The sequence below is a fragment of the Peromyscus leucopus genome, chromosome 11 (assembly GCF_004664715.2).
Source record: "Peromyscus leucopus breed LL Stock chromosome 11, UCI_PerLeu_2.1, whole genome shotgun sequence".
NCBI lineage: Eukaryota > Metazoa > Chordata > Mammalia > Rodentia > Cricetidae > Peromyscus > Peromyscus leucopus.
Window position 1 is genome coordinate 3686191 of NC_051072.1, and position 27969 is coordinate 3714159.

Consider the following 27969-nt stretch of genomic DNA (forward strand, 5'->3'; position numbering starts at 1 on the left):
CTTTAAGACAAAGGATGTTCTAAAAAGAGGCAAAGCATTCCATTATGTAGGGGAGCTCCTTAAGCTCAGGAAGTAAACAACACAGTAGTTTCAGGAAGTCTCTGAAACTGACAAGATTCACTTGACCCCTCCCTCCACAACAAAAAGCAGTATCGCCTGTTGAAAGACATTCAAGCTGAGTTGCCAAGAGTAGGTTCAGACCAGCAGAGCTTCCTGGAAGAAGCAAAGATAGGGAGAGACATCTGAAAGACACAGAGAACTGAGCTGCTCAGAAGAGGCTCAGACCAACTAAGTTACATGGAAAGGCCTCTCCAGCCTATAGAACTACCTGCAGGTTGTATAGTGTGTTCCAGTTTTCCAGTTCTTGTGAGCTGTCTCCCATCCTAGGGTGGGATGTTGCTTTTGGTGATGCAACTCTCTTTGAACCATTTCTGTTCCTGTAACATTTCATCCATACTGCTGTAGGTAACACCAATTCAAACACATGTGTTCATATAGTTGGACTTTTGTCTGTCATTCATTCCCCATCTGGGGTGAGTAGACATCCGCTCACATCTCCCCAAGAATAGCGTCATGAAACAGCCTAACTATCCCCTCTACCTTTGTCATTTTTTTCCACTGTCTACATGAAAAATTGAAAATTCTTGTGTCTGAACATGTCCTTCCTGGTTACTTGGAAAACAGCCCAGTTATAAAGTTGGAGTGGTAAGAAAGATGACTCAGAAAGTCAAAAGAGAGAAAAGGGGTAGGTGGCAGTCCCCATGCCTGACTGTGTCACCATAAAACAACACTGGAATCATTTCACACAAATCTTTATTTCTATGTAACCAGTTTTTCTTCTGCTGTCTCCTCCATTAGACACACCTGAAATTCAAGGCAGTAAATTGTCAGGACAGCATTTTCAATATGCAAAAAGAGAGGGGTAGAGTTGAGCCTACTACTTGGATTAAAGTTTTGCTTAATAATTTACTTGTCTTCTGTCATAGAAAAAATAACACAGCTTATCACTTTATCACTGGACAGTGTAACAACTTTAAAAATGTAGAAGAAAACAACTTCTCATCACCTCTCATTCTAAATATTTACACAGACATTATTACTCTTTAATTGCCTTCAAATATTTTTTTTTTGTGTTGACTTAGGTCTCAAAAGGGAGTCCTTGAGAAACACATTCCTCTTACTATTGACAATTTGATGGAATTGCTCTTTTGATTCCTTGGCACAGTGCTACACTGCATACACAACAGAATTATTACATAGAATTTTCCTATGAAAATATCTGTCCAAGAATGATGAATGCACCCAGAGAGGTCAGGTCAGATAGTGTGACTCAGCTGAGCCTGTTGCTGCTGTGGTTTGGGTTTGGTTTGGTATGGTTTTTGAAAGCTTTAATCTTGGTTAATTTGAAAGGTAGTGTCAAAATGAACTGTAGAATGAGCTTGTGGGTAAAGGAGATTTGAAAGCCTATTAGAGAACTTTCTAAAACTGTGTTGTGATTTGTTTTACTGATCCCTGAAACACATCATACATTATGTCCAAAATCACAGTCTACTGCTAATAACCTCTAATGTGGATTTTTGAGTATGGACTTGAGAAGGACAAATGTAGAATGAATCACAAATAAAATGTAATGAAAACTTACATCTCAAAAAAAAATCTGTCCATTCCAAATTTTGTATATTAAATGCCCTAGTTAAATTATTGACTTTTATATAAAAACAGATAACGTAACAACAGTACCTAACATTTGCTCTATGCATTCCCCCTACTACAAATGATTTTAAGCTATTATTAGATATTGCATTTGAATTTCTCATAACCCTCATGGTAGACATTCTGCCACTGATTTTGATAGGTGACGAAACTAGAGCAGAGAGAAGTTAAATAAATATAAACTATATCTTACAACACCCCAATTTATGATTAAAATCAAGTCATGGATAGCTCCATCTTTTGGATAATCCTAACATCTTGACACTATTCTATATGCCAGCCAGTTGGCCAGCTAAGCTTCTCTGAGAAAGCTTTAGCCATCAGATGTGTGACTGCATATGTCCCAATGTGGAGTAAGATAGTATGAGTGACATGGTCCCTGGTCACAATAAGCCCTCAATGATTTTTAATTAGTATTGTTTTTAGTAGAAGCTCAAAGCCTGACCAATGTGGAGAGCTTATAATCCATATGGACTGATGAAGACCATTGCTTTCCCAGTTTCTGGGCCTGTGCAGTGAGATTAGCTAAATGTCCCCTGAAAAACTACATCATATAGTTCAATGTCAAATCAAACAGTGTTTGCAGAGGCACTTAGCAAACTGTATCAACTATACCAACTATCACTTTTATTAAGTCAACAGGGAGAAAATTGCCTTAACCTTTTATTCCACAATTACATCTTCAGAAAGCTTCAAGGTCCCTGGGCTCAAATAAAACTTTCCATACTTTCTACAGTGAAGTGTGGGTGATCTGTAAAACAATTTCTTGAGCAATTGATATATAAACCAGCCTCTCTGGAGTTTTATAGATCATACTTCTACGTTCATGGATGAAGCCCAATAAACTAAGTTTTCCTACTATTAACACTAAGAGATCATGGAAATGTTCAAACATCTGCAGTGTTTTGTTCTTAATTCACCAAGGACTACAGATCAAGATTAAAAATAATTTTATAAAATAATTTAAATAAAAATAGTGCTTACTATAGTCAAGAACTGGCATTAGTTATTGCTTATTTAAAACTCAATTTCCAATGATGCTCACTGAGTATAATTTAAATAACTGTTTTATGAATTTGAGGATATATGCATTATTTTGACACATTTTAAAAAATAGTAATACTGAGGAGTCTAGAAATTTGAATTCAGAGACATCCCACTGTCACCATGCTTGATGGCTTAAAACAAAGTCAAGGGCTGAAAACATGGCTCAGTAGTTAAGAGAATGCAGAGGGCCCAAATTCAGTTCCTAGTACCCACAGCAGACACCTCACAGCCACTACCTATAACTCCAGGGTATCTGCCGCCCTCTACAGACCACATGGGTAACTGCATTCACATCCACAGGACTCCCCGCCACCCTCCCACGCATACACAAAAATAAAAATAAAAGCTAGCAGCTCAATATGGTGGTGCATGGGTTAAATCTCTGTATTTGGGCAGCAGAGGCTGGTGGATCTCTACGAGTCCCAACTGAAGTATATTCAGGCCAGCCAAGGCTACATAGCAACATCTTGTTTCAAAACAAAACAAATAAATAAAATAAAAATAAATATAAAAACTTAAAAGAGAGATATAAACAGGACTAAATAGCAGCATTTGAGAGCATTGTTATTTCTTATTATCAAAATCTTCTATCTTAGCCCAGAGGTGGCCCCTGAATGGACAGGAAAATGAAGGCACCATTCCAATCTCAGTAGATATGGCTATATAATAGTGTGTGATGGCATGGGAGAAAGTAACAAGAGACAAGACTTAAAATTTTCCAGAGAAAATAGTGTTGGCTTTCACCAGAGAGAAATGGTAAGCACAGTTAGTATTATATTTTCTTATTTTGGCATGAGAAACGTATACAAAAGGAGAAATTTCACTGATGAAACTGGACACTGCTGTTACTGCCATGACTATTGTGTGCATAGGATCCAAGTTAAAATTATTTACCAGTTGTAGAGATATTTAGCACTTATCTACACAGAAAATGCAACTATTCACAAGCATATAACATTTTCCCATAATATATTTCTTTGAGATAGCATCTCAATGTATAGAACAGGCTGGCCTCATGGGCAACCCCTTTATGCCTCAGCCACCTGAGAGCCAGGACTATAAATTGTCACTTTTCATAAGATTTTAACCATAAAGATTTTCTACACATATAATCTTAATACCATTAAAACATTTTAAAATTAAGTCTGCTTGAACAGGGAGAAATGAAATGTAAATTGACAGTTCTTTAATGTTCTCAGCACGGTGAAATGGAAGTCGTGGTCAGCCTGAATAATCTATCAACTGAACTGAAACATGCCATCACGAGTGACTGTGACTTCCTGACCTGTGTCCTGGAGGTGTACTGAAAGAGTCAGAGAGGGCAACAGGGGGCACCCAGGGGCACCCGAGGACTCCACAGTCACAGCCATTCAAACATGGCAGGGCTGTCACAAGGCTGTGGTGCCAACAGCAAACTCAATATTAGTTTAATTGTAAATTGCACTCGACGCTTCATTTCATTACGTGGGGAGTGTCTGTTTGCTGTGAGTGATGGTTTAATTTATTTTTAAAGAGAACTTGAAAGATTTTTCTTACAAATCTATCTGAAAACACACAGAACATTTATGATGGAGGAGTGTCCCTGCCGAGCCAAAATTTGTAGAAAATGATAAAAAGGAAAACCCAGTAAAGTTGACTGCAGTTGGCTGATCTTACAGAAAAACAAATGTCTCCCTAAGCCTTTAAATATTTCTATATTCCTAAGGATAATGGCCTGTGTGTATATGTATGTGCATTCTATTTGTTTTACTAATGCTCATTGTCTGAATTTCTCTCTCCTTTCTATCCTTTTTTAGGTAAAGCTACAAAGCATAGAAGTGAAATTTCCCTACTTACTCTACAGGTAGGGAAATTTATCTTTGAATCCCACTCGGAAACTTCATAGGTTGTGACCCTATATAAGTTACAATTTTTTTTTATCAGCTTCATCTTAACTTAAACATGGATACAGTGCAATCTTCCTTATGCTGGAAATGATAAGGATTCAGGAATATAAACAAGGGAATTTAAATTTTGGCACACTGCTGTTAGCCATTCCAGTCATTATTAAGCCGAGCAACAGTAGCTATGTGGGAATAAAATCTCTTACACTTTTTGTTGCAGACTGAATGTCCCTCAGTGTCCGCAAGTCCAGAGTGGTTGGGAATTAATATATGCTTGTCTATAGCCCCGTCCAGTTTCACATGTAGGGCACATGGGAGTGGTTCTGTCCTGGGTGTGCCCCTCATGAACACATTTTACTAAAGGCTGTCTCAGAAGAATGCCAACTATCTTCCTGCAGCATGTTACCTCTGGTCTGCCCCTGCTCTCTCTGCATGGTGAGGCAGGAAAGTGAAACAAACAGAGCTGTGTGCAAAGGCTCCTTTCCAGTCAACCCTGGCTGGTTCCTGGGAATCATTGCTTTACAGTAACTGACTAAATTGCAGATCTTACATATGAGTAAATGAGCCATTTTGCTTAAGGAAATAGCCTTTAATTAACTGCAGAATGCCAGCCAAGTCACAGAAACAAGTGGAAGGCAGATTTCAACATCCTAGTCTTTCCTAGGAAGGCAGTTCTAGGAGGCCTTGCCACAAGTCTGTACCCTGGAATGCTGCAGCAGATCACTAAGTTTTTAAAAGAATCTCATAGTCATCTCCAGGATGAAAAGGAGCTGTCACGGGTCTGCCTTCAAAAGCACTGTGTATCACGGTGTTTTATGAAGGGATAACCACCAGATCCTACATACACAACCCAGTGAGAAGCATTTGGTCAAGTTAGTTCTTTTTGAATTACTCAACAATTTAAAAAAAAAAAGTGTCCTCTAAAACAAACTAAATCAAACAAGAAAGACTTTATCAAAAGGATATTTGTATATCTCACTAAATCTTCAAAAAAAAAAACCAAACTAAGCATTCTGGTTTTTTTTTTCACATAGCACAAATTCCAATTGTCCTAACTTTTGCTATAAGTCAGTGAACTCCACTCAAAACACAGAGCCAGATAAAGAGACATACCAAAACTCAGATGTTCACATCAGTGCACCTGGCCATCAACCCTTCATGGTTAGCATGAGCTTGGGGCACTGTACACAGTTTGGGCCTTAAGGTGGTTGGATAGCCACCACAGAGGTGTCTCCTTCAAAAGCTTTTTGACTCACAACTAAAAAGTGTACCAGTTATTTGTCTCATTGCACAGACAAACTGCTGTGGCAAATGCTTATTAAGGGAGGCAGGGCGGATTTGGTCTCACAGATTGAAGATCCAGCATGGCAGAACATCATGAAGTCAAGAGCTGTCCATATTATATCCAGTCCAGGAAGCAGAGAGAGATGAATGCTTGTGCTCAACATCCTGTATCTCCCTCTGTCTTTTTTATTCTAGCAGGCAATTGAGGTCAGTCTTCCCAATTCTAGAAAACTCTTCACAGACAGGCCTATGAATTTGTCTCCAAGATGATTTGTTTTTTTCCGAGACAGGGTTTCTCTGTGTAGCTTTGCGCCTTTCCTGGAACTCATTCTGTAGCCCAGGCTGGCCTCAAACTCACAGAGATCCACCTGGCTCTGCCTCGGGAGTGCTGGGATGAAAGGCGTGAGCCACCACTGCCTGGCTCCAAGATGATTCTGGATCTTGTCAAGTTGGCAATCAAAATAAACCAGCACACCAAACTAGATATTATACTACATCATTATTAATTCAAATAATTCTTGAAAAGACAGATGTGGTAGCCTATGACTTTATTCCCAGCACTAGGGATGTAGAGGTAGACAGATCTCTGTGAGTCTGAGGCCAGCTAGTGGCTAAACAGTGAGATTCTGTCTCAAAACAAACAAACAAAAAAACCAAACAAAATCTTTTTGAAAAAAAAAAACACAAATTTGGACAACAAAAATGGTTTCTAATTTAGTTATATACACAGAAAATTAAATGTTATAATAATAAAATATATACCATTAATGCAAGAAACACATATTGTTGCATCCATTTATTTATTGCACACAGCATCAAAAAGGCCACATTAAATCAAGTTCATTTCAGAATTCTTTCCATCCCATTAGTATTGGCGTAATAAGAAAGCTGTCAGCAAACACTGGAAAAGTTGTGAAAAACTGGAGCCCTCGCATGTGTAGGATCTTTTTCAAAACATTCTAGCAGCTCTTAAAATGTAAAAACCGAAATTGCCGTGTAGACTAGCATTTTACTCGTGGGTCTTAACCCAAGATAAATAAATAAAAAAAAATAGTCCATACAAAAAAAAAAATGTGGTCATGAATATTCACAGCACAATTATTTCCTGATAGACAAGAAATGCTGGTACTCACAGTAAGGACTGCTGAGAGACACTCGGAGACAAACCAGGTTGCCTAGAAGAGACTCAGACCAATTGAGCTGCTACAAGTTATGCAATGAGCTCTGGGTTTGCAGCTGTTGTGAGCTGTTCCCCCTTGGATGCCACTGTCTCTGAGTCACTTTTGCTCCTGTAAGTGACCCTCTCTCACGCTCATTGGTTCACCAGTGGGACTGTGATGGTATCCTTTCTCTGGTCCATCTTTGGTTCCTTATCTGGGGTAAGTAGATGTTTGCTCACAGCTCCTAGGAATAGTTCCACACAACAGTTAAAGTAATAAACTGTCCTTCAATGGGTAAGTGGATCAATGAAGTGAGATATATGCTGACAAGGAAATAGAATTTGGGCTAAAAACATTGGTAGGATCTGCCATAGCCAAGCACCAGGCTGAGCTCCAGGAGTCCAGACGAAGAGAAGGAAGAGGGATTCTATGAGCAAGGGGGGACGGGGGGGGGGGGGGGGGGGGGGGGGGGGGGGGGGGGGGGTTGCAGGGGGGTTAAGATCATGATGGGAAAATCTATAGAGATAACTGAACCAAGCTCATAGGAACTCATGAACTTTAGACTGACAGCTGTGGAACCTGCATGGGAATGGACTAGGCCCTCTGCATACAGAGACAGTTGTGTAGCTTGGTCTGTTTGAGGGGCCCTGGCAGTGGGATCAGGAGCTGACTTTCTGGAACCCATTACCTATGCTGGGACACTTGCACAGCCTTGATGCAGGGGGAGGGCTTGGACCTGCCTCAACTGAATATACCAGGCTTTGCTGAGGCTTACTTACCCTTTTAGAGGAGGGAATGAGGAATGGGTGAGCCGGGGGAGGAAAAGCTGGGGGGGGAGAGGGAGGAGGGATGAGGGGTGGAATCTGTGGTTGCTATGTAAAATGAATTAAAAAAATTTCTTAAATAAAAAAAATGTAGATGCAAGCTTTAATAAAATGAATTAATTACCCAAAGTGTCATAAAATGTCACTTCCTATTAATGGCTATTACCAGTTAATAGCAGCACTGTACATCTATTTCTAAGTTTTCTTTCTTTTTAAATATTAAATAGTCAATACAAAGGAAAGGTTTCCGATGTTAGCTCTCTGTGATACCCAGCAAAGCTCCTGGAATGGCTGTTTCTCATCTTGCATCATCCTAGATAATGGAGGTATATTTTCTCACTGGCATTATTAAAGCCAAGTTCTTGGACAGTATTCCATGGATGGCTGAGGTGCTGCTCCCAATTTGAGCCGAGCTCCCCAAAGAGGGAGTATTTTCACTCTAGATTATTAATTTTAAGAATAAATTGCCCGTGTCTTTTGACAGGAGGTCAATAGCAGGCAATTTCAGGTCTCTGACAAATAGTACTTGAAACAGGCAGTATTATTTGTTAGCAGCGCTTTCTTCTGCTAATATGTGATCTGAGTATCATGCTGACCTGTTTGGGTAGAAGGCTATTCCTCTGTCATGGATGTGGCAGTTCCAGGGACCACCGCATGGGGCCTACAGTATCACCACTAACAGATGAGTGTCAAGACTGAACATTAAATTGTTTCTGATTGCCTAAAACAACTCTGGGATAATCTGATGTTGAATTATTTGTTGTTCTAATTCTTCATTTGAGTGTAACTTCATCCAGAAGCACAATATCACAGTTGTGTAGGCTGTAAATGCATCCCCGCATGACTCAATCTATTGACTTGGTGAATGCAGCCATTTATCCCTGTCTATCTAAATGTGGAGGATCACATGTCAAAAGTGATTTTTCTCCCTCTTTTTGCCTTATTAGTATTGAGTTGTTCTTTTTTATGATGATTAGGCAAGAAGTCCAGCTGATTCCCCTAGGCCATGAATAGAGTGTGGAAGTCAGAACCCATTATTTGTGGAAAAGGAGAATGCTGATCTTTACTTTTCAGCAGTAGCAGGCCACAGAGCAAGCTCAAGTCCAGGGCTTGAACCTGTACGTGCCTTTTATGATTGCAGCCAAGGGACAGCAACTTGACCCTGATTGATAGCCTTTCTCAGGCAGGTTTACCTATGTCACTGATGCATAAAAAAAAAATGACTCAAAAAGGAACTTAGTGAAGCAGAACTGCATTTAATTCAGTGTTCTCTAAGTATCACACACTGTCCATAGAAGTAACTCACTAATAGTGAGGTGTCCAAGCACTGATTGGATTGCCATTAATGACCCCCCTCAGAAACTGCTATGGAATTGTCAGCTTCTCTCTGTCCCTAGCACAGAGGAGCTCAGAGCTGAAGGGGAACCTGTCTTAGCCTGAGAAGAACCTTTGCGCTAGGAAGACATTTCCTTAGGAAGATGAACAGCAAGCACATCACATATCGATCTATTGTTATATTGAAGACATGAGATTGTGTACTGCCGTGAGAGTAATCACTAACCCATAGCAAACACTCTAATGACCCATTTCAGTTTGCCAGCAATCTCCCTGAACACAATTTTTATCAGATAAACTGAGAAATTTTTAGTCTTAGGAATTTCTGTCACAAAAAAAAATATTTAAAAAAAAGGTAAAATAAAAATGTATTTATTATATGCCTAATAGAATGTTTTGCACATGAATTTATAAAGAATTACTAATATATATTATAAAATAATGCAATTTTAGAGAAACTTAATACACACTCTTTTAAGAAAGCATTTTATTTGCGACACTATTTGTGGTGGCTTCCTCATTCTTTAATAAGTTGTGTGTTATCTCAATTATTCCTACCACAGATCTGAATGTTGTATAGACAGATGCTAGGCTCACGGTATTTTGGCTGTTTTTCTGAGCAACAAGGGCTGTCCCTGTTTACTCTCTCTGGAATTCTATGTGTTCATTTCCTACTCTGAGAAAACCACTCATGAAGCATTGATTTTTATACTCCAAGAGTTCCTGCTTTGTTGTCCTGCCTGAGGCCCTTATCAGTAATTAATTATGACATATTTTCCCAGTGAGTTTGTAAGGGTCGTTAAACTCTTTTTCAAAACTTTGCTGCAGGCACCTCTGCCAGAGCAGACATAATGACTTATATACAAAAAGTATGACAAGCTGCTGCATTTTTTCATACTAACAAAACAGAGTCAATGGAAAAGACAAATAACAGTATGAAATTCAAATAAAATTATACCATTAAATAATCCACAGTGATTCAATATTTCGTATCTATTAGAAAAAAGGTTGAAAAGGAATTTAATTATATAACAAATACTACTGATATGTTAAGTGAGCTAAGATAGGTTAAAATAGTTATCAAGCAAAATAAACATTGTATCCCAATAATCACATTTTCATATAAAAGCCAGTAGAAGAAAATCTTGGTAAGTATTTGTGGATTTCCTATAATATTCAAGAATTACCTTCATCATAGAATCCATAAAACACTAAAATATCACATTTAAAATATTTAATATGATTTCACATGATGAATATTTAACAATGATTTCTTTTGACAAATATGAAAGAATAATGAGAGTCACTAAAACATTTTTCCAAACCCTATATGCTAAAAGCTTCCTTCCTACTTAGCATGCAAAGTGGAGTCTTCACAGCCTTCAGTTCCGTATGAACCCCACAATCAGCAGTTACAGAGAAAGTGGCACAAGGAAATCCAGAGAGTTCACCCTTAGAATGGAGTTGAGGTTTTCAAACAGATGAACAGATACAGAAATATCTTGAGGAGAGATGTATTCGGAACTTTTTAGAGAAAATACATTTCAGGAGACAAAGACAAAAAAAAAAAAAACTCACAAGAAACCACAGAGCACATATAAGTGAGCTGAGAATGGTATGGGAGAGAAAGATGGTAAGTCCATATTTTTAGAATTACTGTATCATAACTGTTACGTGGAGCATTAACTCCCAAGTTCCTAACAGCTTGTCAGCCTTGTTTCTCCCTCATTTCTAGTTTTGTCCAACCCCTGTCTCATGCATGCACAAAATCATTAGTCTGACCATTTTGATCTACCTGACTATCCTTTTCCTCCATACATGGAACTCCAGAGCTCCACACACCCAGTCATCCTTGTCTGTTGACATGCACTCTTCCTCCACACACACGGTCATCATTGTCTGTGACATACAGAGGTCTTGCTCTGAGGTTCTGTCCTATCTCTGTTATAAACTATATTTTAAACTAGAGAGACCCTGCTTTGTCGGCTCCTCGTGGATGCTTTCACATCTGAATCCATACCTTGAAAAACACACTGCTCCTAGAGCAGCTGCTGATCTAGTGAAGAGATGTAGGGGCAATCACGCTTCCATTATTTCTTCCTCTCTCTATGCAAGGCTGGAAACAAGATATAAAGTTTAAAAGTCAAGAAAAAAGTAACTTTCTTTTTAATTTTGACATGTGGAAAAATTTTCCCTGCTAGTATTATGGTATGTATAATCCTTGCCTTTCTGATTAAATGAATCTAAAGTTCACTGGTCTTTGGAGGTAATCCTTTCTGTTCTTGACCTTTCCCAAAGGTGTTTTAATTTCCTTCTCTCCATGGATAATAATTTTGTCGTTACTTTCACAAAATGCTTTTCCAAAATACTGTTTGGAGGATGCTTAGCAGTGCTCGGTCACATTCCATACTGTGTTATCAGAGCTGCAGCTGTGTTTGTAGTAACATTAATAATGTTAAAAGATCACGAAATATGCGAAATTGGAGAACAGCAATTAAGAGAATATCTTATAAAGGAAAAAGATAATCTTCCCTTTAAAATAGTATTTTTCAATGCTGTACTGGCTGGTTTTGTGTGTCAACTTGACACAAGCTATAACCACCTGAGGAAGGAGACTCATGGAGAAAATGTCTCCATGAGATCCAACTGTAAAGCATTTTCTCAATTAGTGATCAATGGGGGAGGACCCAGCCCATTGAGGGCTGCTGTTCCTGGGTTCTCTAAAAGGTGGGCTGAGCAAGCCAGTAAACAGTTCCCCTCCATGGCCTCTGCATCAGCTATTGCTTCCAGGATCCTGCCCTGTTTGAGTTCTTGTCTTGACTTCCTTCAGTGATGAACAGCAATGCTGAAGTGTAAGTCTAATAAACCCTTTCCTCTGCAACTTGCTCCATGGTCACAGTGTTTCATTGTAGCAATAGAAACCCCAACTAAGACATACCCTCCCAGGGGAGCTATATACATATATAAAATGGAGGTATGACACCTGATGGATCAATGCAAAAGATCAAAATTTATTTTAATTACATAAAATTTAAGATGTTTTTAAATCAGAGTTGGACTTTAATGGGAGACATATTTAACAAGTATTTAAATCATAGGGCTTAACATTTGTTCAAGGGAAGAGTTAGATCAACCCAAGACCCAAGTGTGGACATGGGCTTTTCAAGGGTGAGTCACCAAAAAAAAATGAAAAACTTTATATAATTTATATATGCCTTTCTATGGCACATCGTGTGTCAGGTTCACGGTGGAGTGGTTTGGTCATAGTAAAAGCTCAGAAATGCCTTCATCTCTGTCTATTCCAATGTTGAATTGACTAGCATAAGTGCCAAAAAACAAGTGGAGAGTTTTTTTCTATCTAGGAGTCATCAGATTACTAAACACTGACTCATAAAATGTCTCTAAAATCAGGAATGTGGTTTACAATGTGTGTGATACTGGAAGAATAAATAAATTAAGAGAGCAGTAGGGCATCAGTGCCTAAGAGTCTTCACAGTTTGAGTGCTTTTCTGTATAAATCATTTGGAATTTAATAATGTGTAAAACTTTGTAATATTTATATGTTAAAACTCATTATATATGTTTTTCATGAAGGCAAACTCTAAATCTTAGAATCAACCTTTATAATCACAGTCTGGGGCACACAGTAGGAGCTTGGTAAATGCTATGGAAAAAAATGCCTTTATACAAACTAGCATGTGCCTAGAAATCATCTGTGTGGCCTATTCACCATTGAGTGCACTTGGATGCTAGAATTACTTAAAAAAAATCATTTATCTAGCTAACATAGTTTGCAAATATCAATAAGCACTAAGTAAGACTGTATAACTCCTAAATTAATTTCTTCTACCTTATAAAACAGACACTTTGGAGTATTTGGGAGATGACTCAAAGGGCAAAAACACTAGCCACATAATGATGGCAAGGACCTGAGCCTGGACGCCTGGCACCTCCTTAAATGCTGGGTATGTGCAGCAGGCCGCCTGTAATGAGAGCCATGTCGGAGGCAGATGCAGAAGATGCTTGGAACAAGCTGACCATTTAGACTAGAAAAGCTAGTGAACTATGGATTCAAGTGAGACACTGCTTCAATACATAAGGAGAATGGTGATTAGAAAAGTTAGTAGATATCAACTTCTGGCCTCCTTCCCCATCTCCACATAGATGCAAACAAACATAGATGTATGCACAACACATATGCAAAAAACTGTAAGTTAGAAACCTCACCTGGATACTAATTTTTGGAAGCATGTGATTATCGAATGATAGAGTGGCCAAATAACAGAGGAGATGTTATGTTTTATCAAAAGTATATTTCCGGGAGATTCACAGTATTGCAAAAAGCAAATGTAATATTCAGATTCATTGCAAACAAGATACAAAGGCAAATGTTATAAAGTATAGTTGAATACAAATTCCCGTCTAAGAGAGCACACCAACATCACACCATTTTTTTTTAAATGAAGGCATGTAAATGAAGACCAGAGTGATTTTCCTCCAGCAGATCACAGGCAGGCAAGCTTGTTCTCTGGCAGCGAGGAATAAACTCCAGTGCTCTCTCTTCTCCATTGGAGAGAGTGCCAGGCCTTCCTCACAACTGCTCCATTCCACTTTCACACCAGCTGTCAGAAGGAACAGAGACAGCAGATGTGCTGTCTCCTTTTTTTTATTCAATTTCCTCGTTTTCGTGGTTTTAACATGAATCTTGGCATTATTGATGGTTGCTTTCCAGCTTCTGGTTTTAAGTACCCATGCTCAGGCTTACATCATCATCTACAGTGTGACCATGAATCTCTTCTCTATCAGCATTTTAGTCAGTAACATTTTTCTCGCAGTGGGGAGTCTAAGACTTAGAAATAAAGTCTTTCATCCCTCATTTCCCATGTCTCTCCTTCTCTAACTTGGTTTCAGCCTGACTCCTTACATATTCTGAAGTTAGGAACTCAAACCAGTAGACGGGGCCAGTGTGATGACAATAAGAACAATAACACAAATTTCCTCAACAAGACTCAGCCAGACTGGCTCTGCAGCCATTTTCTTTGTCCTAGTCCTATTGAAGAGGTTAGATTATCTCCATTCCACTTGTATACTGGATTCAGTTCACTCTTATCTACTCAATGACTTCCTCTCAGGTAACATCAGTTACTCAAGCCATGGGTCATTTCCATCATAAATCATAAGATCAGATCTATTGAGCCTTCTTATCCACATGGACCCAACCATCCTCGCACTCTAGAACTTATCACATCTCAGTCATGAAGGCAAACTCCAAATCTGAGAATCACCTTTGTAATCACTGTTCTGAGCACACACTAGGAGCCTGGTAAACACTACTGAACAATGCCTTTTGACTTCAATGAAGGTACTGATGGCCACTCTATTATTAATCCAAATGATCAGCATTGCAGCTACACCACACAGTGCACCCTCATCCTTCACTACTCCCTTAGTGAGGCACATTCAATTACAGGACAAGAAATGAAGATCAGGTATCTCTCAAAATCTCATAGGAGGAGAGACTTGGGAACTATTGGAAAAGAGGCAGGGATTCTGAGACAAGGAAACTTATCATGGAATTTAACTAACCATCTATCAGGCTAAACCATTTATTTATGCTAAAACGAAAGTGGAAAATCCACCAGTTAAGTGGCAATCAAGATAGGAAATTGCAGCAAAGAGAAAAATCAATGAACACATTTATGTCAAACATGCATGACTCTGTGTTCAAGGACTCATCTTAAAAAACATTTCACTCACGTCTTCCTGTGAGGTAGCAAGCATTTCACAAATCATGATGCAGCATGACTTAAGTTTCGATCTATAATTATAAACTAGAATTTATTTCCACTCAAAGTTAACTGCCAGTCTGAAACTCATTAACAACTTATTCTAATGAACTCTACTACTAGCTTTTCATTGTACCCACTGACCTAGTGCATGCTGATAGTATAAGGTTCTCAGTCTGTATGTTAGATGGGTTAATGAATTATTCAGTTTACTGCATGATAACTCAGAACACGTGCCTGCCCTACAAATGAATGACTTCCCTGCTACAGGAATGACTGACTTCCAAAGAGACAGGATTAGAACATGATGTGAGATCATAAAATATCATACTTGAAATTCCCTGCTAATAATTGATTTCTACTCAAATAGCCAGTGTTCAAAATTACCTATATGATGGGGGTAAAATTATATTCTTTAAATGAAAAATACAGAGATATAAATGTTATTGTTAATGATAAAAATAAACAACTTGGGGCTGTAGAGATGGCTGAGCAGTTAAGAGGATATACTGCTCCTGAAGAATGTCTGAGCAGTTCCCAGCATCCAAAGACATCTTACAACTACCAATAACTCCAACTCCAAGGGATCCTACACCCTCTTTTGATCTCTAAGGGCACTTGGACAAATGGCATGCACTTACACAGACACACATACATACACACGAATAAATAAAAAAATAAAAGCCTAACCTTAAAAGTCAGTTTTTATGAATACTTATTGTTTGGAAGAAATAGCATTAATTTGTTTAAACTGTATGGATAAAGGTTATACTTAAGAGAAAAAAAATAATACTTTAAAATCGTTTAGTACTGAGATTCCCCAATGCAGAAGTGATGTGTTGTCTGGATCTGGCTACGCCAAGAACATTCCTATATTTTCCTTGTGGGTTTCTCATTCCACCTAAGCAAACACTGCACATAAGACTACATGTCTCCCTTCGGGCCTAAAGCTTGCTCTATGCCAAGTTCCCAGGAAGGTGTTTGATTGCTTCTCATCTTAATCGTCTATCACAGAAGAATCTCAGCTTTGCTCCCCAAACCAGACACTGAATTCTTTAATTTCTTAGGAAAATGAAACTTTAGAGGTTTTTTTTTTTTGTTTTTGTTTTTGTTTTTTTTGTTTTTTGTTTTTGACAAACTAGTTCTCTACTTACTAGGTACTTAAATGAAGTATCATGCAAAACACATAATAGCACTATATCTAAAATTTCTAATAAAACCTCTGAAATGAGCAGGACAGAAATAGTAATGCAATTTTAGAATATTTAAGGAACTCACACAAAGTCCACTAATATAAGAGGTACATAAATAAATATCAGCTAACAAAGCTCATCCTTTTAAACAACTTTCATGACTGATTATCTGTACTGGCAAAACCAGCAAATCTAGCTTCATGCTAATGTTTAAAACCAAAAGTTGATGCAAAAGAGATACAATTTTAGTGAAAAAATAAATTTAAAATATTTATAAAGACATGAAATAAAGGATTTTTCCAGTAGGGTGGGACATCTTCATTTTTATTTTGCTGAATGTGATAAGCTCTCATAAGTGCCTCAATATCACTTTATCCTTACAGGACTTGATTGAATCTTTGGTGTTATTATATTCTTCTCCTCAAGAATTTTGAGAGTAGAAAGGTAGCTCAGTGTTATATGTCTAGCATAGGATGCAGAGGCTCTGGACTCATCCTCAATAATGCAAAAAGTGTGTGCGAAGAGGGTGCTATGTTGAAGCCATTTTATTTACAGCAATGAAGTTTGGCACTAAGGGCATCATCTAAGTTCTGAACACTGATCCAACACTAACTCGGCCTGAAGAGGAATTCTTACTGACCAAATCCTACAAATATTTATTTTACACTCAAATTTTCCCCTGTAAAGTCTAATTTCTTCCATACTCCCAATGAACACAGTATATTCACACTTCTTCCAAAGTAATCACACACCAGAATCAGTATAATCACAGGCAACATTTTTATCTTTTCCTCCTAACTTCTCTGGAATATCACAAACATGTAAATTTTAAATAATTTATTTTTTTATTAATTTCTATTCAATATCTGTTGAACATATTCTTTCTCCTCCTCTAAACTTCCCTCAGATTCTCACCACTTCCATACCCACCCATTCTTTTTATTTTTTTAATCCTAGTTTATTCACTTGTTTTAAAGATTAGTACCAACATCATATACCATTTCCTTATACAATGTCTCATAATTTTGTTTTTAATGCTACTCATATAGTTCCAACTCATGTTTATTAATGATGACATTATTTACAGAAGGGATTTGTCATCATTTCCACTTTTTGCTAGCCAATATTCTTCTATATTTTTGTCACCCCAAATAAGCATCATAATAAATATCCATATATATATGGATATATCTAAAGTTTTTGAAGATATGTCCAAACTTGCAAGGATTCAGTACTCTTACCAGGTATTTAAAATGTCACTTCCAATGCCAGTGCACACAAATAGATCATTTGACCAAGGAAAACATACAGCAATTCACTTCCTTTTTTGGAATAAAAAATGAGGATTTCCCTAAACCTTAAGCATTAGCTAGAATAAAATATTAGTATTTCTTTATACTGGTATACTTGATAGAATCAAATGAGAATTGGTTTGTATTTAAAATTCAACATTCACAATACATGCATCCAAAGGTAAATACATAGCCATGGCTTTTTTTTTTTTTTTTTTTTTTACATTTTCTCCTGTGAATTTCATGCTTATGTTCTCCTTAGTGTTCTAGTCTTCTCTGTTCTTTTTTTCTTCAACATCAAGAGTTATATTTACCAATCTTTGTTACACTGTGGCATATATTTCCTCTTGGGTATTTTTCTACTTTTAAGCAAATAATTTTTTTTTTTGTTTTTTTTTTTTTTTTTGGTTTTTCGAGACAGGGTTTCTCTGCGTAGCTTTGCGCCTTTCCTGGAGCTCACTTGGTAGTCCAGGCTGGCCTCGAACTCACAGAGATCCGCCTGGCTCTGCCTCCCGAGTGCTGGGATTAAAGGCATGCGCCACCACCGCCCGGCTCAAATAATTTTTATTTTCATTTTGTGTATGAATGGTTTGCTTGCCTATATATATGTATGCCATATGCCTGGTACCTGTAGACATCAGAAGTGGGGATCAGAACTAGAGCTGAAGAGACCACTGTGAGCTGCTATATGAGTGCTGAGAATGGAACCCCGATCCTCTGTAAGTACAGCCAGTGTTCTTAACCACTGAGCCATCTCTCAACCCAATTTTATACTTTTTAATGTATAATTTACTTTCTATTGTTAATACTTCACTGCCTCATATCCTACACATTCCCTAATAATTTGCCTTTTCTGCCTTAAAAGCCCTCATCACCATTACCTTATATCAACTATCTCCCCAAATTTTTTCAGATATGCTTATTTTTCATGTTAATGGCTATAGTATTCTCTTAGACATTTTTCTATATATTGTAAGGCAATTTTAATTTTAATTTTATTTGAGATGTTCACACTGGTATCATTCAAGCGCTCCTTTGGACTAAACTGAAATACTAACAAGAGAGGAATTGGGCCCCAACTGACATCTGAATCTGTTACAAGCCCTTCATTATGTCCTACACAGATAAGTCTTTTTATTTCCATCCACTTGATACCACTGTGATTAGTTTGTTTGGTGAAGTGGATACTATCCTCCTTTCAACCTTCAAATATTCATACATCTACATGATCTTAAAAATACTGTTTGTCTACAAAAACCAGATAGATGACACTGGCTACAACTGTCTAAACTTGGGCAGGTTATATGACTCAGTATAGTGATTTCCTAGCATGCAAGAAACCCTGGACTCAATCCCCAGATCTCATAAGCCAAGTATGTTCATACATGCTTGTAATTCTAGCCCTTATAAAGTAGAGGCAGGAGAATCAGAAATTCAAAGTCAATTTCTTTAGACACATATTGAGTTTAAGCCAGACTGGGTTACATGAGACTATATCAAAACAACAATTAAACAACTGTCTAATTTTATGTGTCTCTTTGGGAGATGGCAATAGTGTGATGACCTGAAGTTTCTCTACACAGGGCCTTGACTTGGCATGCCTTTTCACTCATTGTAAGCTGTACTACTGGGTCCCACAATAAAACACCGTATTTGTCATTAGACAAGTCTTACAATTTTCTTGTTAAATGTTCACCCCCCATTTTATATTTTATCACTGAACTAAAGCCAGTGTCTCAGGAAGACTTCCAGATCAAACCCAAAAAAGACCTATAACTATAGTTAAACTAGCCTTAGTTTAACTGTCATGAGGAAGTACCTTGGACTGGTTCCAGGTCTGGCACAAACCCCTGCTGGGCTCCCACGGCCAATCTTCCTTAGAATGATCAGAAATGGGATCTTCACTAGCAAACTCATGGAGCAGCACAAGCTCCTACTTAACATCTTCTCACTCTAGACTATCAAATCGATCTACTCAGCTCTCCCTGTAGACCTATTAAGCTGCACACTTCCTGAAGTGGGGCTTGGGGTGGGGGCAATGTCTGACAGTATCATTGATCTTCCCTGTCAATGGCATCCCCTATAGCTTTACTAATAGACTGACATGTAGGCTTCCTACACTTATCTAATCAGCCCTACTTATTAAACATTATCTTCTGCAGCATTTCAGTTTGCATACAGAACAGTGACTATTCTTAACTGCCCCACCTTCGGGCTGTGCACCCCTGCCATACTGTTCCTGCTACAAGTTGTGTCTCTTTTCCACAATGCTTTTGCTAAACCAGCATCATGGAATAAAACGACCCAAACCCAACAGAAAGCAGAATGAGGCCCATAGAGACTAGGGTGTGAAGGAGCAAAGAGGCAGAATGCTGAGCAACAAAATATAATTGAACAAAAGAATTAGTCTAATGCTCTACAACATCACAGTGTAACTAAAGTCTGCAAGAATTCATTGTTGACTTCAAAACAACTGGAAGAAAATAGCCTGAAATCATTTCACGGGTAGAAATGCTTATTATCCCATCTATAGATTATACAGCACATGTTTCAAGTTATAATACTGTATCCTCTAAAAAAGTACAAAAGTTACATGTCAACTACATTTTGTTTTAAATTAAGAATCCTGCTTTATTCCCTAGACTATAATCAGAAGAAAATATGAGTCTCCATCCAGATTTCTGTAATCATTTAGCATCCTTGATTTACAAGAAACAGTTTTTATGAAATAGTTTCTTTTTAAATCTCAACCTTGAGTTTTATTTATTTATCCATTTTTATAGTGATGTCATATCAGATTTTGATAACTTTGACAGGGAAAGTTTTAGATTTTTTTCCTGTATTGTAATTAACATGTTTAATATGATGAATTCTATTGATGTTCCTTAAACTCTCAAGTATTTATGTTTCCACACAATCTTTGATAGACCAGTGTAATCCAGTTTCCCCCACCCCCCAAAAAAAATGACTAGCCATGAAACAAAACAAAACAAAAACCCAGGAAGTTCATTTTCCCTTCACCTACTGAGATACTACTCAACTATTATCAATAAATTCTCAATTTTTAGCTTTTCAGATAATTGTTGACAGTTTATTAGCCAATATTTTGGCATACCAACTATTTGACCTGAAACCTCCAATAACAACAAATGTCAAGTTAATCAACATATCTTCCAAAAATTCATCTTCATAAAAGTGTTCTCTTCCTTATGGAATATGTTAGACTATGTTTATAAGAAAAGCCGCCTAAACCACAAGTAACAGCATGAAGTAAAAAACAATTGTAACCATATTTTAGTATTATTTATCTAATGAGTACTAACATGATACTACGCTCAAACAATGTAACCATCAATGTTCCGTCAAAGAAACAATTTTTACATGCCCCCATGTATGATACATCACTGGAATGTTCCTACCTGTTCTTTGACAGAGGCAAGGATGGCAGAGGTGGTCTCTGTCTCAGAGCCGTCCCCATTGGAGGTGTTTAAGCCTGGGCTCAAGGAGCTGGTCTTCTCTGAGGCTGAAGAAGGCTGGTCTGGGACAGGCATAGCTCCTGTAACACAAGATGACATGCTCAGACCAGCTGGACATCATTGCAAACAGACACAGCTACGAGGTCTACAGTTGGAGGACAAAAGTTACAGGCTGTCCCAACTCGTGGGACATAACTCTCTAACAAGGAGCAGTTAAGTCAAACAGGATGTCACTCTGTACAAACCCCAACCAAGTCTGAGACGGCACAGGCACACCTTTGTGCCATTTCATCTTTTATGTGGGACAGTAAATGGTGATAAGGTAGAAGCAAGATAATTAGGATGAAAAAAGGTATAAAACATTGAGTCAAATCTAGTCTACTTACAGACTGACATCTGCCTTATACAAATGCACTACTCTACTGGTATGTTTTCAAGATAATCTATAATCCCCTTTATAAGAAAACTCATACAATGTAAATGACCAATTATTAACAGTAACTAAAGGGATACCCCAAAAGAAGTTTGGTTGGTACTGTGAAATACAGAAAACAGCTGTTTGAGCCCACAAATAGTTACATTCATACCCTGACAGAGAGCAGACAATACCTCTTTAAAACCAGCAGGGACCTTTTTTTTTCTAGTTTATTTTGTTCAAGCTTAAGAAATAAATCAGAAACTCAACTTACATTAATACCAATGCAAAATGGACACACTGGTCCAAGCTAAAAACTAGACTCTCCAAAGTTATTTTTGTTCCAATATATATTGGTCAAACTCACACAGATTCAATTTTTTTACCTCTTTAGGTAATGGCATGAAGTGGTGAGGCCTCTGGTAATTAATTAGGCTATTAAGTAAAAATTCTCATGAGCATGTTGGTGCTATGATAACATGGCCCAGAAGGGACCCTTCCCTCTCCCACCATAGGAAAACATAGTGAAAAGAATCATCTATGAACTAGGATGTAGGCCCTCACCAGACACTGACTCTGCTGTGCCTTGAACTTGGGCTTCTTGATTCTCTATAACTATGAGAAATGATGATAATGAGATAATGATGATATATTGTGTGTGCCGCACTTGTTTTAACAGTGCTGAGGACTGATCCCAGGGTATTCTACAAAGCAGGCAAGTGCTCCATCACTGGCAGTCTAAATGAATTAAGACAAAGACTGCTCTGTCAGGTGTCTATCTCCTCTAGCAAGGATCATTAACACAGAGATCACCAGAAAGACTAACACAAAGTTTAACCACAGCATCCTGATAAAAGGCTAAGGAAGAATAAAAGTTAGTTTCATACCAACACAATAGTATTTCATGTCCCTCTGGGACCAGTGTTATTCACATATCCAAGGGTATTTTTTAGGACCCCAATCTGAGCACCCTAGCTTTGATACTGAGGCAGAATTCCTACAGATGCTCTTATTCTATATTATTCATTACAGTTGTTCAATAATATTGGATTATGAATACCTAAGGAAGACAACTTAAGCACCATTTGACCCAAAATATATAATAAAATTGTGTCATTCAAATCCTCACTGTCAACCAACCAACTCTTGAAGTAAGTGACTTATACTATCACCTGGGAGAACAGGCTAGCGTTGGAAAATTAGCCCATTGTAAACAGAACACCTGAGGGTGTTCAGGAGACACATCACCAAGACAGAGTTTGAATACACAACATGATGAGCACAGATACGACGAGGGGAGAGGCAGCTGTAGCTGACATGTTCCAGATGTCTGCTCGAAAGAATGGAAAACAACAGAATGGATGCCACCTAAATGACGATGGTGGGGTGTTGTGACGATCACCTGAAACGTATCTATGCATTTATATCACTTTCCTGTGTGCTCTCCTTTTCTGACCAAGTCTCTTGATTATGCAGGTTGTAGACATTTAGGTCAACAGATGCACCCAGGTAAAGTAGCGAGACCTCTGGCCTTGGAACTGGGAGATGTTTTCAGGGAGGAAGGAGGCAGCAACACAGAAGAGTAAGAAAGACAATGTCACATCTGTCACATCTGAGGGACCCACTTCTGACCTTGACACTTGACCCTCCACCAGTGCCCATGCAGGCGGCTTCCAAGAATTACATAGAAGCACCAAACTCTGAGAAAGTTGGAGCCTTGCATACTTTAACTCACTATTCTAAATTTTATGCTCTCTAACCTTCATCCAATCCCCATTAATTTAGGTCCCAGGCTAGTGTTACCATCAATGTATCTTCTGGGAGAGAAATTGTCTAAGGTCTTAAAATTACTAAGACGCATAAGTGGGGCAGAACTCAGCTTTTCTGTCTTGCCATTCCTACTTTAGTACCTTTTGATATGTCTACTTCCCACAACCTAGAATGCATCAGAAACGCCAATCTATCAACAAAGTTTTATAAAAAGCATTTCTTAAAAAGTATAGCAGTGTCCTATCTTAATAAAATATGATGCTTAGTAGGCATTCAACTAAGTCTTTGATATTTGATCCAAATAGCCTAAGAGATATATAGTGCTGTTTATCCAATCCCCCTTTCCTGTATTCTTCTATAGCAGGAGCAGGAAGCAAAGTGAAATATTCAAGGTTTGTCCCACCATGCAGAGCAGCTGTTACCCGAGGCAGCTTCCATACCTGAATGAAAACGACTCGTAATAACTTCTGCACTAGAATGTCCACAGACCGTTGTAACTTTACCATTGGTCACTACCATGCCCAAGAAGCAAAGACTGTCAACACTTGCTCCCAAACTTCATATCTTGTGGTATACAAAGAAGAGACAAAGGAAATGTGGAAAGACCTGCCAGATCTGAGACTTGAACTGCCTCAGAAGGGACTGAGGGAGAGAGGGAAGGAAGGAGGAAGGGAAGGAAGGAAGGAGGGAGGGAGGGAGGGAGGGAGGGAGGGAGGGAGGGAGGGAAGGAAGGAAGGGAGGGAGGGAGGAAGGAAAGAAGGAAGGAAGGAAGGAAGGAAGGAAGGCTTGAGTAAATCTACCATCCCAGATATAAGAGTATGTGACTTAATGCAATCGTTAATTTATGAGGAGTTAATTTGGATATGCATAATGAGTGTACTAACTTATCATGGGAGCTAGAATTCCCAGAACAATGCACCTGAGGGATTTTAGTACATATCAAGAAAGAGATTGTGAAAGCACACAATACTATATATCTGGAGGTACATGCAAGGCAAGAAGGACATGCTGACTTAAGAAAGTGAGCACTGACAAAGGAAGGTAAGAATGCTTAGGATCATTAGACATCCCAGATACAGAAAGATATTGCATGAGAGGACTATGCAATTAAAAAAAATGATACAACAAAATATTCAGCAATATCTCCTGCCTAGTTTATTTTATCCATAAAAAGTAGAGTATGGTTTAATTATGCAATGAATACTTAATATTTGGTAAACTTACATGTGTGGTGATATTGTGGTTCAATGTAATTGACCCAAGTATTTTTCTGTAGACAGACAGCCTAAATAGGCAAAAATTGAAACAATTTAATATTGGTCCATGGCAGAGATCCATCTGGATCTCTGTGAGTTCAAAGCCACACTGGAAACAGCCAGGCATGGTGACATACACCTTTAATCCCAGGAAGTGATGGCAGGAAGCAGAAAGGTATATAAGGTGTGAGGACCCAGAACTAGAGCCTGGTTAAGCTTTTAGGTTTTTAGCAGCAGTTCAGCTGAGATCCATTTGGATGAGGACACAGAGATTTCCAGTCTGAGGAAACAGGATCAGCTGAGGAGTTGGCGAGGTGAGGCTGGCTGTGGCTTGTTCTGCTTCTCTGATCTTCCAGCGCTCACCCCAATACCTGGCTCCAGGTTTGTTTTCATTAACAAGAACGTTTAAGATTCGTGCTACATGCATGTTTCAAAATTAACTTACCTAATGCTTTTGTGTAATATGTCTTATTTTGGAATTTATGACATTTTTTTTTCAATACACAAATTCCTAGAGGTAAAAATGTGGGGATGAATGTTGCACTAGTTGTTTTCAAGTGCTCAATAGCCTGTAGCTTTGCCCTGTAACTACTTATTTTGGTGAATAAAAGGTATTATTAATGACACACACAAAGTTGTATGGATGAGTCTGATAAACACCCCATAGTTGAGTCTCGGATGCAATCCTAATATGCATACTCAACAGGAGAGTTTGTGAGAAGCTGTTACATTTGGACATAATCTGAAGAAAGAATTTTCAGGAAGGAAGGAAAGCAGGTCTAGGTGAGTTTGGAGCTCTATTCTTAGCAACTGGCTCTGCCAGGATGTCCAGACTGGATAGAACAGACTCTGGCAGGGAGCACCTTGTCTACAAAGCTTCAATTGAAAATTCTTCTGCCCATTTTAATGTTAGTCAGCCCTCCATGTGTACAGAAAAATACTGAGATAATTAACTTATATAAAATTATTTAGCTCACAATTCTTGAAGTTTGAGCCCCAAACTAAGTGAACTATTGATTTTAGGTCCCTGGTTCAAGAGCCAGAGTCAAAGCATGGCAGAGCTAAGTGCTCACTGTTGTGGGAAAATATTTTTGTACACTGTAAAGATGTGCCTCTGCCTAAGGCATCTTCTGATTGGTTCAATAAAGAGATGATGGCCAATAGCTAGGCAGGAGAGAACAGATGGGACTTCTAGGGGAGAGAGAGGAATTGGAGATGAATCTAGGTGCATGAGAGATGCCAGCAAGACTCTGAAGAAGTTGGACATAAAGTACAGAGCAAAGGTAACAGAGCCTCATGATAGAATGTAGATTAATAGAAACATGTTAATCTGAGTTACAACAGCTAGTTGGGAAACAGCCTAAGCTAAGGTCAAGCTTTCATAATTAATAAGTCTCCATGTTGTTATTTTCAGGCTGGTGGACCCACAAAGGAAAGTCTGACTACAGCTCACCTCACAAGCTTGGAAACAAGAAGAGGAAGAGGACACATTCTACATTATCCATGAATAACACACTGACTTCCCATTAGGCACCACTTCCTAAAAGTTCCACACGAGGGCCACCCTGGAGAACAAAACTTTCCCAGTTCAACCTTTAGAAACACTCAAGATCCAACATACAGTATAAAGTGGCATTCTCTACATAAAACCTTCAAACCCACATGAACCCTCCATGGTCCTTGTTTGCTGCTAAGACCTGTGCAACTGAATGCTCAACCAGAAACCATATTTTCTTTTTAATCAGAATAAAAAACAGATGGTTCAAAACACTGTGTATCAAGTCTGCATGCTTCTCATATTTTACTTTTCACAAAAAAGTGTATTTTACCTTCTACTTTATTGATGGTAAGGATGTCTATATACCTTCTGACATTCTCTTCTCTACCTTCAACCCATGACTTCAACTCTATAAAAGGTTATATCACTCCCCTGGACTCCTCACACCAAACTAGAATACCCTGGGCTGCCATAGCATAAACAGCCTCCTGATGACAATGCTCTCCAGGTTGTATGCTCTAAAACACAAACACACTGTCAACGGAGTAACTCTTTGTTTTACTTCCATCACTTAGTGCCACTTTCATAATGTATCACTCATATCAAATTAATACTAAATAATAAAGTACTACAAGTATTCCTATTTAAATATAAATGGATACAAGTAGCTTAATGTCTAAAGTTTAATATGTTTCAGTGTTTGATTTTATATTGTTTTACCTCAAATTGCAACAGTTCAAAGACTTTAAGAATAAGCATCAACATTTTTATGAAAAGTAAGCTGTATAGAATCCATGACTAGTACAGATTAGTACCAAAACACTAACATTGAATTTCTCCTTTGTGTGGTCACTGTGGACACTCAAGCTGAATCTTAAATTTGTAAGTAATATACCATTACCAGGGGGAATTCAGAACAGCATCCTCTGTCTGTTAAAAGTGTTCTGCATGCAAAAATACATCTATCCTTTCTTCTGTCCTTTAAAAGAGAAATTTAAAATCACTGCTTATTATAATATAAGCAGAATAATAGTTAATCACTGTTAAAGCTGAATAATGAGGATAAAAGTGTGATCTGTCTTGATCAGTGTTCAATATACCACACCTAGCTCAGTAGCTGTTATACAGCAGCCAGTTAATATCTGTTGAGTTAATGTATGAACTATTAGAGTAAAATCAATAATGGCTGCTTACTAGAGCATATAACATAAGCAGAGTGGGCTTTTTGTTGGAAGCACTTCTCTGTACAGTTCTTGAGTGATTTATTTTGGCTTAGGAAAGATTTTCAGAAATCCTAAGGCTAGCTGAAGGCTTTTGCCTCAGTGGATTCCCAACAGTCATGAATCCTGAGCATTTGGATACTAAGGTACAACCATCAATCAAGCAGGCTTCTGGGACTTGATACATGAAAATAGCAACTTTGAAAAGGAATCTGAAAAAAAAATGTATGCAACACAGCATTAGAGGATGGAAAATATCAGCATTGAACTATATTCGGAATATAGAACAGTGAGATCCATAGAAGGCAAAGCTAGGAAGTGGAGAAATGGACACTTCCACACAAGAACGTGAAATGAGACACAGAATATAAAGTCAGCCAAACAGCTACAACTTGTTGCTGCCTTGTGACTTGTGACAACAGCAACAGGGGAACTGTTGGATTGAATGCTGAGTGTAGTCAGAAATTTTCCTGTGTCCCGGCTGGCCAGCAGTCAGGACGAATCGCTCCCACTCATGTCCCCCAGGTAAACACACAGAAGCTTATATTAATTACAACTGCTAGGCCATTAGCTCAGGCTTATTACTGACTAGCTCTTACATTTAAATTAACTCATAATTCTTATCTATATTTAGCCATGTGGCTGTGCGGTGCCTTTTCTCAGTTCTGCCTTCACATCTTGCTTCCTGTGTCTGGTTGCTAACTCCTGACTCAGCCCTCCTCTTCCCAGAATTTTCCTCTCTGAATGTCCTGCTTATACTTCCTGCCTGGCTACTGGCCAATCAGCATTTTATTTATCAATCAATCAGAGCAACACT

The 27969-nt window shown here is 38.2% G+C and overlaps 1 protein-coding gene across 1 annotated transcript in view; it reads right to left on the reverse strand.

Annotated features, from left to right (window-relative positions):
- The window catches only part of Ctnnd2 (catenin delta 2), an 874755-nt gene that overhangs the window by 701515 nt on the left and 145271 nt on the right, over positions 1–27969 (reverse strand). The window contains 1 exon segment of the mRNA XM_028882044.2: positions 20937–21073. Within this exon segment, the coding sequence (XP_028737877.1) occupies positions 20937–21073 (137 nt within the window).